This window comes from Dreissena polymorpha, chromosome 16 (assembly GCF_020536995.1).
Source record: "Dreissena polymorpha isolate Duluth1 chromosome 16, UMN_Dpol_1.0, whole genome shotgun sequence".
Lineage (NCBI taxonomy): Eukaryota > Metazoa > Mollusca > Bivalvia > Myida > Dreissenidae > Dreissena > Dreissena polymorpha.
The window spans coordinates 21,784,991-21,797,863 of record NC_068370.1 but is presented as its reverse complement, the minus strand read 5'-3'; the positions used below and the strand labels follow the sequence as shown (position 1 = coordinate 21,797,863).

Sequence of the window (12,873 nt, the reverse complement as noted above, 5' to 3'; positions counted from 1 at the left end):
GGCTAATAATAGATTTTTTAGGTGTTTATTAACACATACATTGACAAAGCGCATCATCGGGGAGCATCCATCAGTTTCACTGATATTCTTGTTTGTCTTAGTAACTTTGAATATTTTGTTAAATTTTGTGTTTAGATCCACTTTACTTCTAAAGTATCAAGGCTATTGCTTTCAAACTTCAAATACTTTCTTACTATCATGATGGTACTGTACCTGGCAAGTTGAATTTGACCTTGACTTTTGAATGACCTTGACTCCCCCCCCCCCCCCCCCCTCAAAATTTGTTTTTTTCTTTTTTTTTGAAATAACATCTATTAAATGACCACACACACACACATTATACCCCCTCTCCATGATGGCTTACGTTATACTGTCAAGCACTCGAAAAGTCGAGCGCTCTGTCCTCTGACAGCTCTTGTTAATTAGTAATGTACATATTTACAATATATAAAGCAAGGTCTGTGCTTTAAGAAACATTCAAATAAGTTCTTATTAACGCATACATTTATTTCAGAGAATAAAATTCCGTTTTAGCTGTCGATATGCCCTTTAACAAATCTTATTTGATTCAAGAATCAAATTTTTAATGTGAGCCTTGTTAATTTATTTTTGTACAGAAAATGCAAATGATTTGTTTTTCACCATAACTTAACAGAGTATCCATTGCCTTCTTTTCAGTGTTCCAGACGGCTGGTGATGCATTTCAAGAAAAGCCATCAGAATCTTGCAATGATCTGTATACTTAATAAATGACAAAACAACGACACTGTATTGTTATTATTATTTAATACATAACTTCCATATTTGCCAAAAAGGTATATGATGAAAGTGAGACTGCATGACGCGACATCAGAATCAGTTGAGACTATAAACGGCTGTCCCCAAGGTAGTGTCCTATCTCCAATATTATTTTCCGTGACTATGAACACCCTAGACAGAGAAATTAAGGCACATAATTCACAAAATAACACTGATCTAATCAATTTATCACTTTTTGTAGACGATAGTGCAATATGGACCACATCTAAATCACCGAATCTAGCAATTACTAAAATCCAAAAAGCCCTAACTGCAATAGAAAACTGGAGCGCATCGTATGGCTTCCAAATAAATCCCACAAAAACCCAAGCAATCTTATTCCCTGCCAGTGCACAAAAAGTAGCGGCCAATGCACGTAAAGCAACTCGATCTAAGAAAACCCCTAACCCCCCACAACTTACTCTATGTGGTGCTCCTCTTCCGCTTCTTGACAACATTACTTTTTTGGGTATGACATTTGACAAATATTTAACATGGAAAGACCACATCCTTAAACTAGTTGTACGCTGCCAAAAGGACCTCAACTTTCTAAAATGCATCCAAAGAAACAACTGGGGTACGGATAAAAAAGCCCTTATGCGTATTTATAAAGCCACTATCTGGGCAAAAATAAACTACGGAAGCATTGCGTACAATTCAGCCAGTGAAACATTACTCAATAAATTACAAGTAATCCAAAATACGGCACTTAAAATTATAACTGGTACACGTAAATCTACAAGCACCGTTCTGCTGCACGCTGAATGTGGAATGATAGAACTGGGTCAACAAAGGCAAATTAACCAACTAAAATACCGCGCGCGCACGCTATCTATGGGACCACACCTCCCAATTAACCTTAGGGTTACTGAAGACCCGGCCTACCAAAAAAGGAAAAAGAAGAGTGGTCTCCCGTACGCGCAGAACGTGCTCGAGCTAGGCAAATATTATGAGACTATTGACATTAAAACTCAGGAACCTACATACTTTAGCTTAAGAAATCTATCAAAACCAAATATTGACTTACATCTAACAACATTAATTAAAAAATCCGACCACGACCCAAACAGTGGCTCTATAGCTCAAAACTATGTAACAGATAAATATGTGGATTACACCCAGATTTTCACTGACGGTAGCAAAAATGAGGAACTTGAAATAGCAGGCGCGGCTTTTGTAGTGTATCAACCCAAAAATGTCATTATACATCAGTGCAAGGTAAAATACAATAAAGAACTGTCTATATTTGCTTGCGAACTAGCTATAATAAACAGCGCCATAAAGTGGCTTAATGAACTTGAAACCCACGAACGCCCAAACTACGCGATATTAACCGATTCTCTCAGCGCCTTACAAGCACTTAATGCAGGATCATCGAAAACGCGTCCCGACCTTATATGTGCAACATTAAAGGGAATCACAAAACTAGCAAACAACAATATCACTCTCCAATTCGTATGGATCCCGAGTCACGTAGGCATTCCGGGTAACGAACACGCTGACCAACTTGCCAGAATAGGTTCCCATGAAGGTCTACCCTCTGATTTAAAGCCTAGCGCGCGCGAACTAATTGCAATCATAAACCAAAAAGGGTATAATGAACAGGATCACAAATGGTCAATTTACTGCGCCGATCATAATTTACCGATATTAACCAACCCTAGCCATAAGATTAACATCTATAGCCCCATTAAAAGGGAGGACAGGGCTTACTCGCGCATGCGCCTAAGGGTGACTAGATTGCACGGCGACTATTACAAAACTGTCCTCTGCCCCCAGTGCAACATTCATAACACGTTTGAACATCTTTTCTTTATATGCCCTAAACACGCTGAACAGAGACTAGAACTAAGTGCAGGGGTAATAGCGGCATACAAAAACCCACTTATCATTAATCGCGACTCACTGTTGATGCCTCCAAGCGGAATCGCTCCTGTTGTGCGACTGCACGTGTTTAAATTTTTGCGCGACACGGGCTACGTAGATAAAATATAATATTCCGTTGGACTATTAGAGGTAGATAGAAATAACAACACATATCGTCAGTTATATATTGCTTCATTTATTCAAATTAATAATAGCAATCTTATGTACTAATGACGGACGGGGCTCGGACGATGGTCACTTCGGTGTGCACCATATGGCCACTCGTCTGGGCCCGAACTGAACCTAACCCTATTATCCCGGCCCTATAGGAAAATTAAAATAAATAAATAAATAAAAACTCAGATCAATAATGGCAACTTTATGTACTAATGACGGGTGGGTCTCGGACGATGGTCACTCCGGTGTTGTCCATATGGCCACTCGTCTGGGCCCGGCTCGAACTTATATACTATTATTAATTAATTTGGTTCTAAAACTGTACCGTAAAACAATCCATGATATATGTAATTTTAAAGATTCCAATTAATAATGACTTATGACAAGAGGAAAATTGCATCAACAAATAAATAGATATAGAAACACTGCATGTAATGTGCACGCCGAGAACCTATAATTGTATTTGGGGTCCAAATGTACTTTGGATTGGTAGTACATTACAATGCAGTGTCCAATAACACCTTGTTGACGTCAATACATAAATAAACAATACTATAAACAAGGCAAAGATGAGGGAGCTGTCTATAACGAACGTTCGCGGTTTCCTCGTCTGCGCTTTATGATATATAGGAAAATTACACCAATAAATAAATAGATAAAGACTAATAATACTAAAACGACGGAAGGGTACGTCCCCCCCCCCCCAATACATATGTCACTTGGCCCCTTTCGACCACTATGGATAAGCTCTAAGCCTTCTTTTACAACCAAATAGCGCTCTAGGTAACAAAACCCAGGGTTCCGCGAGACCCTCGCTTTCCTTCTCTTAAGCTGTAATCAGCAACAACGACGAAGGTAGGGGACACAGACAACATACTTCCACGCAGGATCGGAAGACGCAGTAAGTGCGTACGTGGGCAAATTTACCCACAGTGCAACCCCTATAGGTGTAAATATTGTTGTAATTAAATGTGATTAGTTAACATTTTTCCCATATGTACAAGACTTAAACATGTTGAGTAGAGCGTGTCGGCTGGGCCAGAGGGCGCGCCTGAAGAGATATCTCTCGCCCGTGCACTCTGGCTCCGTTGACATGACATCAGTGCACTCTGGCCCCGTTGACATGACATACCCAACATGACAAAAATAAAAATAAAAAGAGAATGGTGACGGTATTTGTTGTTGTTGTTTCCCCTACTGTAGCGACGGTGATGTTTTCTTGTAGAGTAGTGTAAGTTTTTTCCTTGCATGCCTGTGCCTTGTTACGTTTGACGTTGAATTGTAAACCTTGTATTGCTAACCTGCACGTATTACCCTTGTCACTATGAGGATCAGATCGAATTAGAGGGATGGTCAGCATTAACATCCCAGATCTATTCCCTCCTGAACAAAATGCACTAATACATATAATAACCATCTGTGTAACCACTAGCAATATAAACAGGAAGAAGAACGTGCGCGCTCTCTCTCTCTCTCTCAAAAACAAAAAAAGGCGCGTGAATATTGTCTCCCAAAGAAAGAAAGTGTAGAACCAGATATTGTCCTCCCTGTACCACCAACAACCAATCAGTCATCTCGGTCCAACCACACAAACGCAGCCCCTTTTCTACTATATTAAACTTCAAAACTATTCTGACCCTTGCAACACCATTAAACACCTGACAATATCCAACAGCACAACAGAGAGAGCCCATGTGAATTTACACCAAGACACAGGGCAATAGAGTAATATCTGTACTAATCTATGTTTATGTACTAACAAGTCCTCCGCGAGGGACGTTAAACGGGGGTGCAGTGTATCGGTGCTGTACACCGGGCACTTAAAAGAACCAGGGGCGCCTCTGGAATCGGGGCGCCCTCTGTATCCCGCTCGAACCCCCACTAACACCTCTTGGGGCGGAGAGCACAAACACCACACACAAACTTTAAGGAATTAACATTAATGCCAATAAGGATAATGATACTCTAGAGATAATAGGAATACTACAAAAACCATTTTGATAAAAGGCAAACCACTACATAATCCATTAAAAAAAAAAAAAAAAAAAAAAAAAAAAAGCATCTAGTCACATTAAGGTCTCATTGGCCATCGTGCTATGATGTATAATATGACCTTATTTTCTCCCCTGAAGGGTCACAGGGGCAGGTCGATACATCTGTAGTCGAGAAGACGCTGGACGACCTGTAAATAAATCTCAAATACACACAGACGCTTGAATGATATCACGCATGCGATTGTTCACTTGAACATGACTATGCCAACTAAGGTACAATTGTCTCTTGTAATAGATATTACTTGAACATGGGTATGCGAACTATCGATATACGTGCCGCTTGTACTTGATATGGCACATGAATTTATGTAACATACGTATGCAACTACCGGTAAATGTACCGCTTGTAATCGTGTCACTAGTTATAACAATGTTTAACCGTATAGTAAATTTCATTGTCATTTTTAAAACCTAGATATGCCCGATACACCAGTCACTCGTGTCAACCTGTACACTTGAAGGAAAGTTGTAATTTGTATTGATATTGCTCCTTTGAGGTAAGAATAATAACACACTGTATGCATAATAGTTATATTGATCAAAAAGTGAAACAACACGATACAACCATACATCACATTACAAAAACTGTATACAAATACGAATACTTATTTGCAGTCAGGCCACAGGGCCATAATACATACAGTTTAATTTCATAATTATATAAAATAACCTGAATAGTTAAAGAATACAAAGTCATATGATGCAACACGCATGCACTTTCGTAGAACAAATGCTGCTATACATTATAATACCACCAAAACAAGGATTACCTGATAATTAAATACCTATAAAGTGTAAGCATGCAAAATAGTAACAAACTTATAAAGTAACCCAAGAATCAGTATTTTTTATCAGATATAAATAAACAATGCAATACAAGCATGCAGTATTAAAATGACAGCTAATTTGCATGATAATTACGTAGTTGTTATATATAAGCATGCACATACACACATTTTGCAATCAAAAATATGTGCTTGTAATTTTCATCGGCCATTAACATATTGAACAAACCAAACAGTTTCCATTTCATTCAACCACTGCGGAATAAACAAATCATATCTGTGTTATACAATGGGCACTGCATAAACACAGGGTACTCATCTTCTACATTATAAACATGTCGCATAAGACAAAATTTACAGTATCTATGATCACGTATATAACATACAACAAGAATATCAGTGAAACTGATGGATGCTTCCCGATGATGCGCTATGTCAATCTATGTGTTAATAACCACCTAAAAAAAATCTATTATTAGCCTCGGTGACATTGACCCCAGTGACCTCATCAAAAGGTAGAGGTCCATGCAAGGTATCTACATGCCAAATATGAAAGAGATCGGTAAAGTATTGAAGGTGCTATGAGAAACTGTAACAAAAGTGTGACTGAAAAATCTATTATTAGCCTTGTTGACCTTGACCCCAGTGACCTCATCAAAAGGTAAAGGTCCATGCAAGGTACCTACATGCCAAATATGAAAGAGATCGGTAAAGTATAGAAGGTGCTATGGGAAACTAGTGAGGAAGGACAAACTGGCAACTATATGCTCCGCCGAAATTTTATTTCGGGGAGCATAACAATTAGGAAAAATATGAAAAACAACGAATTTCAAGAATAAATGCTACGACAGAATCAGGAACACTGATAATAAAATGGCTTTTGTAAGGTGCATGAAGACAGCAAAATGAATACTGCAAATCATACAAGTCACAGAACATATCATTGACAATTTTTCATAAATGATTCAGCTATAAAGGTGCCATGATGACACTATATCGCTCATCTGACTGTTGCTTTTGTCTATAAACTTGAACTCTCTTCCTGGCCATTTAAAAGAAGTGTTCACTATGAGCAAATAAGGACAAATTTGCCTGTGAGTTGGGTATAGCATCTTTTGAAATTTACGAAGGAGGTCAACCAGACGATGTTTTATGCCAAATATATAAGCTTTCCTTTTGGTTGCCATCTCAACCAGATTTATGCATGGAATGCATTTCATTTAACAACTTTGAAAGAGGTTCATGCAAGAAAACTCGTGCCATGTTTCATTAAGATTGGCACAGAGGTTAGATGTTGTTTAAGTAAAAAATGTTGACCCATGACGGTCCATTCACAATAGCTCACAATGAGCACTTTATGCTCAGTTGAGATATAAACACAAAACAATTATTGCATAATAATACATAGTATGTGTTTACTCGCCCAGTCTTTAAATAGAAAAAAAGCATCAAAAGATGCAATAGTTAAGTATTAAAAGTTGAGATGAACTTAAAATTATAGATCATTTAAGTATCACAAATTAAACTAACCCAGCTAAAGCAATTCTTATCTTTTTTTCATATGATAACTTTTTCTTCTTATTCCATTCATTTAAAAAGAATTGTAGGTAAAAGCAAAAGTGTGACTGTGACATCTGACGGGCCGACCTTTTAATGCACTGTATAAAGCTGTTGAATTGTTCACATATTTCAGAATTTACAGATTCAAAGCCTTGAAGTCTGCTAGCTGTAAAAGCATTAGAACATTTGTGGGAGTAGCCATGGAAAATGTCATGAAAAAAACGTACATTTTTATAGTATCCACTTTCTCTGTTTAGGCAATATTCTTGTAAATTACATGCAAAGTCATAAAACACGTCTTGTGGAGGGGTTTCTAAATAGCTATAGAGTGATAATGCGGGATCTTTTCTTCCTTCTGCCCCAGTCATGTGAAAACCATAGCAATGTCCATGGTCTGCACAGAACCAAAGAAATAATGTTGATGTTCCTCGAGCAGAAGTTTGAACTTTAGAATAAAGCTTTTGACATTTTTCAAATTCTAAAGTCGCATCGTCATGGTCTATATTTCTTTTAACACAGCTATCATTGTCAATGGAAAACTTTCTTACACTTCTTAACTTTAACCCAGATTCATTAAAATAATAGGCCCTTCCAAACTTTTCAGGATTGTATGTGCCCAGTTGAGGTACAGGTGGTTCTGGTTCAGTAACTTGCAATGACATTGATTCATTAATTAGATATTGCAAAAATAATCTAATGTCATCGGGCAATATTTCATTGTTACTTATTAAAGACTCGCAAATTAAATCTCTTAGTTCAGGTGCAAACGAACGAGTTTCATTAACAATACTATTAAATCGATCATTTTCAATATTGGGGCTATTTAATAATAGTTGAATTTTGTAACAATATGCAGGGGGTACCAGGCTTGTAATGGACGCTGTTGTGGCTAGCATTTTTAAAACATTTGAATATGCAACTCGTTCATTATCACTCATTTGATAAAATCTTTCGAAGGAACCCAAAACTTCAGAGGGCAGTGCTTGTTTTAACAACTCGATACGGTCCAATAAATCCCTCTCTGGAATAATTTCATTCTCTTTAATTTCATTCAGTTCTTTCCGAGCAATGTAATCTAAAGTAGTTCGAAGGTTAATCATTTCTTGTTTGTCTATTCCATTCAAATTTTTCAAAAAACATCTATCCATTCTACGATGCAGCGTATTATTAATGCCCAAAGCCTGGTTTGTTTCTGTAATTTCCTCATAATTTGAATTCCGAAATCCAACCCCTACTTTTGTACCATCACAGCACAATCTCTTAGGACCATAACCACATACACCACAGGGTATACGGAAATCTATTTTCATGTTTGAAGCCCAACTGAACCAAAAATTTAAAAAAACTGTTTGATCCATAAACCTAGCCTTATTGTGGCGAGTTTTATACATCTCATTTTTAAACTGGCAGTAAGAGGAAAAAGTGCAACTAGAATTCATAACCATAGATACAAATTCCCACCCTATTTCATCTCCTGCTGCTGTATCCCTACTTAATACATGTATACAATCTAAGTCCCCTTCATCCCAAAGAATTCTGCATGGCTTACTAATTGAATTATAGCATTCACGTATATGAATGTCACATTTTACAGGTGCAAAATTTGTGTAAATAGTTAATGTTCTTTGTCTTTCGTGTATGGTCAGTCCATTTTCACTGTAATTATCGTCATCTTCTCGCTTGAGCCAACCGCTTCCACAGGGACAGGTATTGTCTGGAATATCTGGAAATAATACAGGTCCTTTTAGGCAGCCATCTGAACATCGAACAAGGTTAGAATCATTCCACTGATCACGTTTTATGATATTTTTCCTTAACTCATTATTGTCTTTAAGTCTGGGAGAATGTTTACTTCTACACTAAAAATTCCAAAGTCCAGATTCCTCATTGAAGTTATTGTATGCAGCAGTACTTAATGTAACCGAAACAGGCATTTCATTATCAATATTGTCATCAAATAACTGCTGTTCTTCATCATCATTGTTATCATTAGTTGTATGAATTAAATCTTCCCACATGTGAGTATATGATTTAAATAAGTTTAAGTGCCTACAAACCTTCGAATTTAGTAAAGTACTTATATTTCTCTTATAACTCTTTTGAGAACGGCATCTACCAGCAGTGCATGACACAGTGCATTTACCAAGCCTTTTGTTCATGCTAAAATGAACAAAAGCTGGATACTCGTCACCTTCTATAAGAACAGAATATTTTCTAATTTCTGGTTTTCTAGATATTTCAACTATTTCCTGATTGTTAAAACACAAAGCCTTTTGAACAAAGTGTTGGATTCTTGACAATGATTCTGGACACTGTACATGGTCCGGTGCTAAACAAGGTAATACATGCAATTTAACAAACTTACAATGCATGCAAGTTACACAGTTATCTCCTGAAGAGTCTAAAACTAGAAATTCTTCGTTCCTAATATTAAATTCCTTCACATTAAGCAGAGTTTTGTATATTTTACATGTGCAGTCAAGATAGTCACCAGTTTCTTGACAAAACCTAGTAGTGAAAATAAAATCATTTGCTTTAAATGAACCATCCATTTCGCAGTAATCATTAAGGCAACAAACTAGATTGCCGCTGTCATCATGCATTTGTATAACTAAAGTGCCATGATCTAGAAGGGAACAACAGTAGTTTTTAAATATTGACAGGTTTCCGAAATGCTCAGAAATATCCGTTTCAGTGTCTTTATTAGAAATGCCAACTCTTTTCTCTAATTCTGATCTACAAATATTTATTGGCTTTAAATGCTTTATGGTCTTTCTTTTTTTCAAAACTGGTTCTGACGTTTCAACAGCATTCATTTAACTCTGGAAAATACTTCTTATAAAAGGAAAATAAGTTAACATAATCCTTTTTCAAAAAGAGCTGAATCGTTTTGTTTCTTAATGATGTACCCAAAGAAATGTTGCCTGATTCAACAAAATTAGATTCATAACGTGCTGATTTAACAAATAAATCTGGCTTTGCTTTGATGTTTCCAGACAAGCAATTCAAAACAAATGACTGATGTAGGAGAGTACCATTCACAACTGCTGGTACTGTTATTATATCTTTTGAACAACGACTTTTGGTCACAAGTTGATTTATTTAAAGTCATAAACTAGTTTCAGTAAACTTTCATGCAAATCCTGCGGTTTCATTTTAAAAAACATCTTTTCAGGCTTGTCTACAGATGCTTTTGATTTGAATGGCGAAAAAAGTACTACGTAAGACAGTAGTTGAACACTATCACAATTTTCATTGTCATTCAGTTCATTTACATATGATGGCAAAATTTTATCAACACAATGACTAAATATTTTATCTGGGCGATTCCTTTTTATATTATGTTTATTTTCATCGATTTTCATTTGATTTATATCTTCCAATGTAATAACTTGATGCAACAAAACATTATCATCTGCAACATTAAAATGCTCCTTAAGGAAATATAAGTACTTCTGTTCCATGAATCCACTGTAAACTCCAGATTCAACATACCTTACATAATAAAATTCATTGTCTTCAATTTTATTTTTAAAAACTGAACATACAAAGGTTCCAGTTGTACAGTTGTTATGTGCAGATAATCTACAAGCTTCTTGTTCTAATTTAAAAAAAGATTGCTTCTTTGATGTAACAAAACCCTTTTCTGCTAAAGTTTTTAATACAAGATTTTGCAATTTTAAAGCATTTGAACAGTTTGTTAAATTTTCAATCAATATATCTGACCACAATTTATTGTCAACATTAAATTGAACATTCTCATTTGATTTTCTTCTTTTCCGCATTCCTTTGTTTAAAGTTGTTCCTGAGAAGTATGTATTGCACAACTCTGGTCTAGATGTAGAGACAAACACATTATTTTCATTATAACTAGCTACAGTATATATATCTTTAGGAGTAGGACTATAGTCAGCAGCAGTATTAAACTGTACAGTTGGACACTTTCCCTCATCATTTTCCCAGTTTTCACCTAAATATTTTCTTTTAAGTAAGAAGTTATTTTTAATTTTTTCATAATCAGAAGGAAGACGTATACTTAGCAATTCCAGGTATTTGTAGTGTTCCTCTATTGTGTAATAACCCGTTGGAATGGAGAAATCTTCATCAAATAAGAGCAGCATCAGTTTGGACCTCTGAAATTTTTTATTCAATAATGACAAATAATTTTGTCTTTTTCAAATAAGGCATATAAGTGATTTTCATATACGATCTTTAAAAGTATTCAACTGAATCCTCTTATCTTCAAATGAGCGGGATCGCCAGACAAACTTCAACATTGCGACATATTTGAAACCAATTGAGAAACAATTTCATGGCCATATCTTGATTTGTTCATTTAGTATCAGCAGTATGTTCTAATCGAACAAAAGTGTTGACACTTAGAGATAAACAAACAATTGAACATCTGTAATAATGGTAGGAAATGAAAAACACATTGACTTGTTAGATATTAAATAAAATTTCGAGATAAATGAAAATGCTTTATATAACATGAACAAGACAATTTACCAGATGAAGTGGACACATATGCAGATCTGTTCTCTGTTCATTGATCTTCCCATCAGGTAGCGTGTTTTTCCATTCATCGATTGTTTTGAATATCTCGCTGTTCTGTGGGCACAAATATGTGAGCAGTGCAATCAAAAGTACTAAAACCTTAAAGGAATATCTCTTTGGAATGAATATGTTTTACATAAAAATGCATTTAAAAATGTACAATCGACAACTTTACAACACATTGCCAATTCTTTTCTCGTAACAGTTAAAAAAACACCAATTAACAATGATTAACACATCTGTACAGTTTATACTGAAAATATACAAATGATTACCTACATCATACAAATGTCTCAAAAGATGCAGCTCAAATCTTCTAACAGCTGAAAAACATTCATGGCAGTCTTCCCATTGGCATCTATTTGTTCCCTCTATGTGACATACTATATGGGCACTAAGTTCACCATAATTAATAAATTTCTTGAAGCATGATGTCCACTTGCAACTGAAAGTCTGTGGAAGTAAACATTTGTATTGTTATTAAATTGCTTAGTGAATATATAAGATATATACGAGTATAAAAACAAGCAATCATATGTTTTTTAGTTTTAAATATACTACTATGGTAGTAGTATTTGAGAAAATGAAAACAACTATCAAAATGGATTAACATCATTTTTTTACATTAATTGACTACCTAAATTACAGAGGAAACAGAATGGATTAACATCATTTTTTACATTAATTGACTACCTAAATTACAGAGGAAACAAGAGATGTGTTTGTGAAACCCAATGCAGGCTTTTTCCGCTCAATTTTGGGAAAACGCCACACTGGAATTTTGGGAATTTCGCGTCGTGAAAAAGCCCATTTTGGGAAAAAAATTATTCGCAAAATTGGCTCAATTGGGAAAAATTATTGCATATAAATAGTGTTTCTTATATTTCAAAGAAGCCATTAACTGGTAAATAACGACTATTTGGATAACTTATTATTAAAATTTTACAAAATATTATGAACATGTGTGATAAGTGCAGGTTTTTTAATCTTAATTTGGTGAAAAGGCTTGGCCTTTTATGAGGTGAAAAAAATGGTGCGAAGCGCCGGATTTTGAGGAAAATAAGGAAAGTCTTAAA

At 35.6% G+C, this 12,873-nt stretch overlaps 1 protein-coding gene and 1 long non-coding RNA gene across 23 annotated transcripts in view; one reads left to right on the top strand and one right to left on the bottom strand.

Annotated features, from left to right (window-relative positions):
• LOC127863010 (uncharacterized) overlaps positions 1-764 on the top strand; it is a 38,031-nt gene extending 37,267 nt beyond the window's left edge. For all 11 annotated transcript variants that reach the window (XR_008040896.1, XR_008040894.1, XR_008040892.1 and 8 more), the window contains one exon: positions 679-764. This is a non-coding gene — a long non-coding RNA (uncharacterized LOC127863010). The remainder of the gene's footprint in view (positions 1-678) is intronic.
• LOC127863007 (uncharacterized) overlaps positions 1-12,873 on the bottom strand; it is a 32,092-nt gene that overhangs the window by 9,671 nt on the left and 9,548 nt on the right. For 8 of the 12 annotated variants that reach the window (XM_052402348.1, XM_052402350.1, XM_052402345.1 and 5 more), the window contains 4 exons: positions 12,077-12,250; positions 11,750-11,851; positions 11,277-11,373; positions 7,014-8,963 (listed from right to left, as the gene is read on the bottom strand). In XM_052402348.1, the coding sequence (XP_052258308.1) occupies positions 7,201-8,963; positions 11,277-11,373; positions 11,750-11,851; positions 12,077-12,250 (2,136 nt within the window). In that variant the 3' untranslated portion in view covers positions 7,014-7,200. Of the gene's footprint in view, positions 1-7,013; positions 8,964-10,337; positions 11,374-11,749; positions 11,852-12,076; positions 12,251-12,873 lie in introns of those variants that run through there. The other 4 variants (XM_052402346.1, XM_052402356.1, XM_052402355.1 and 1 more) reach the window with 4 other exon arrangements.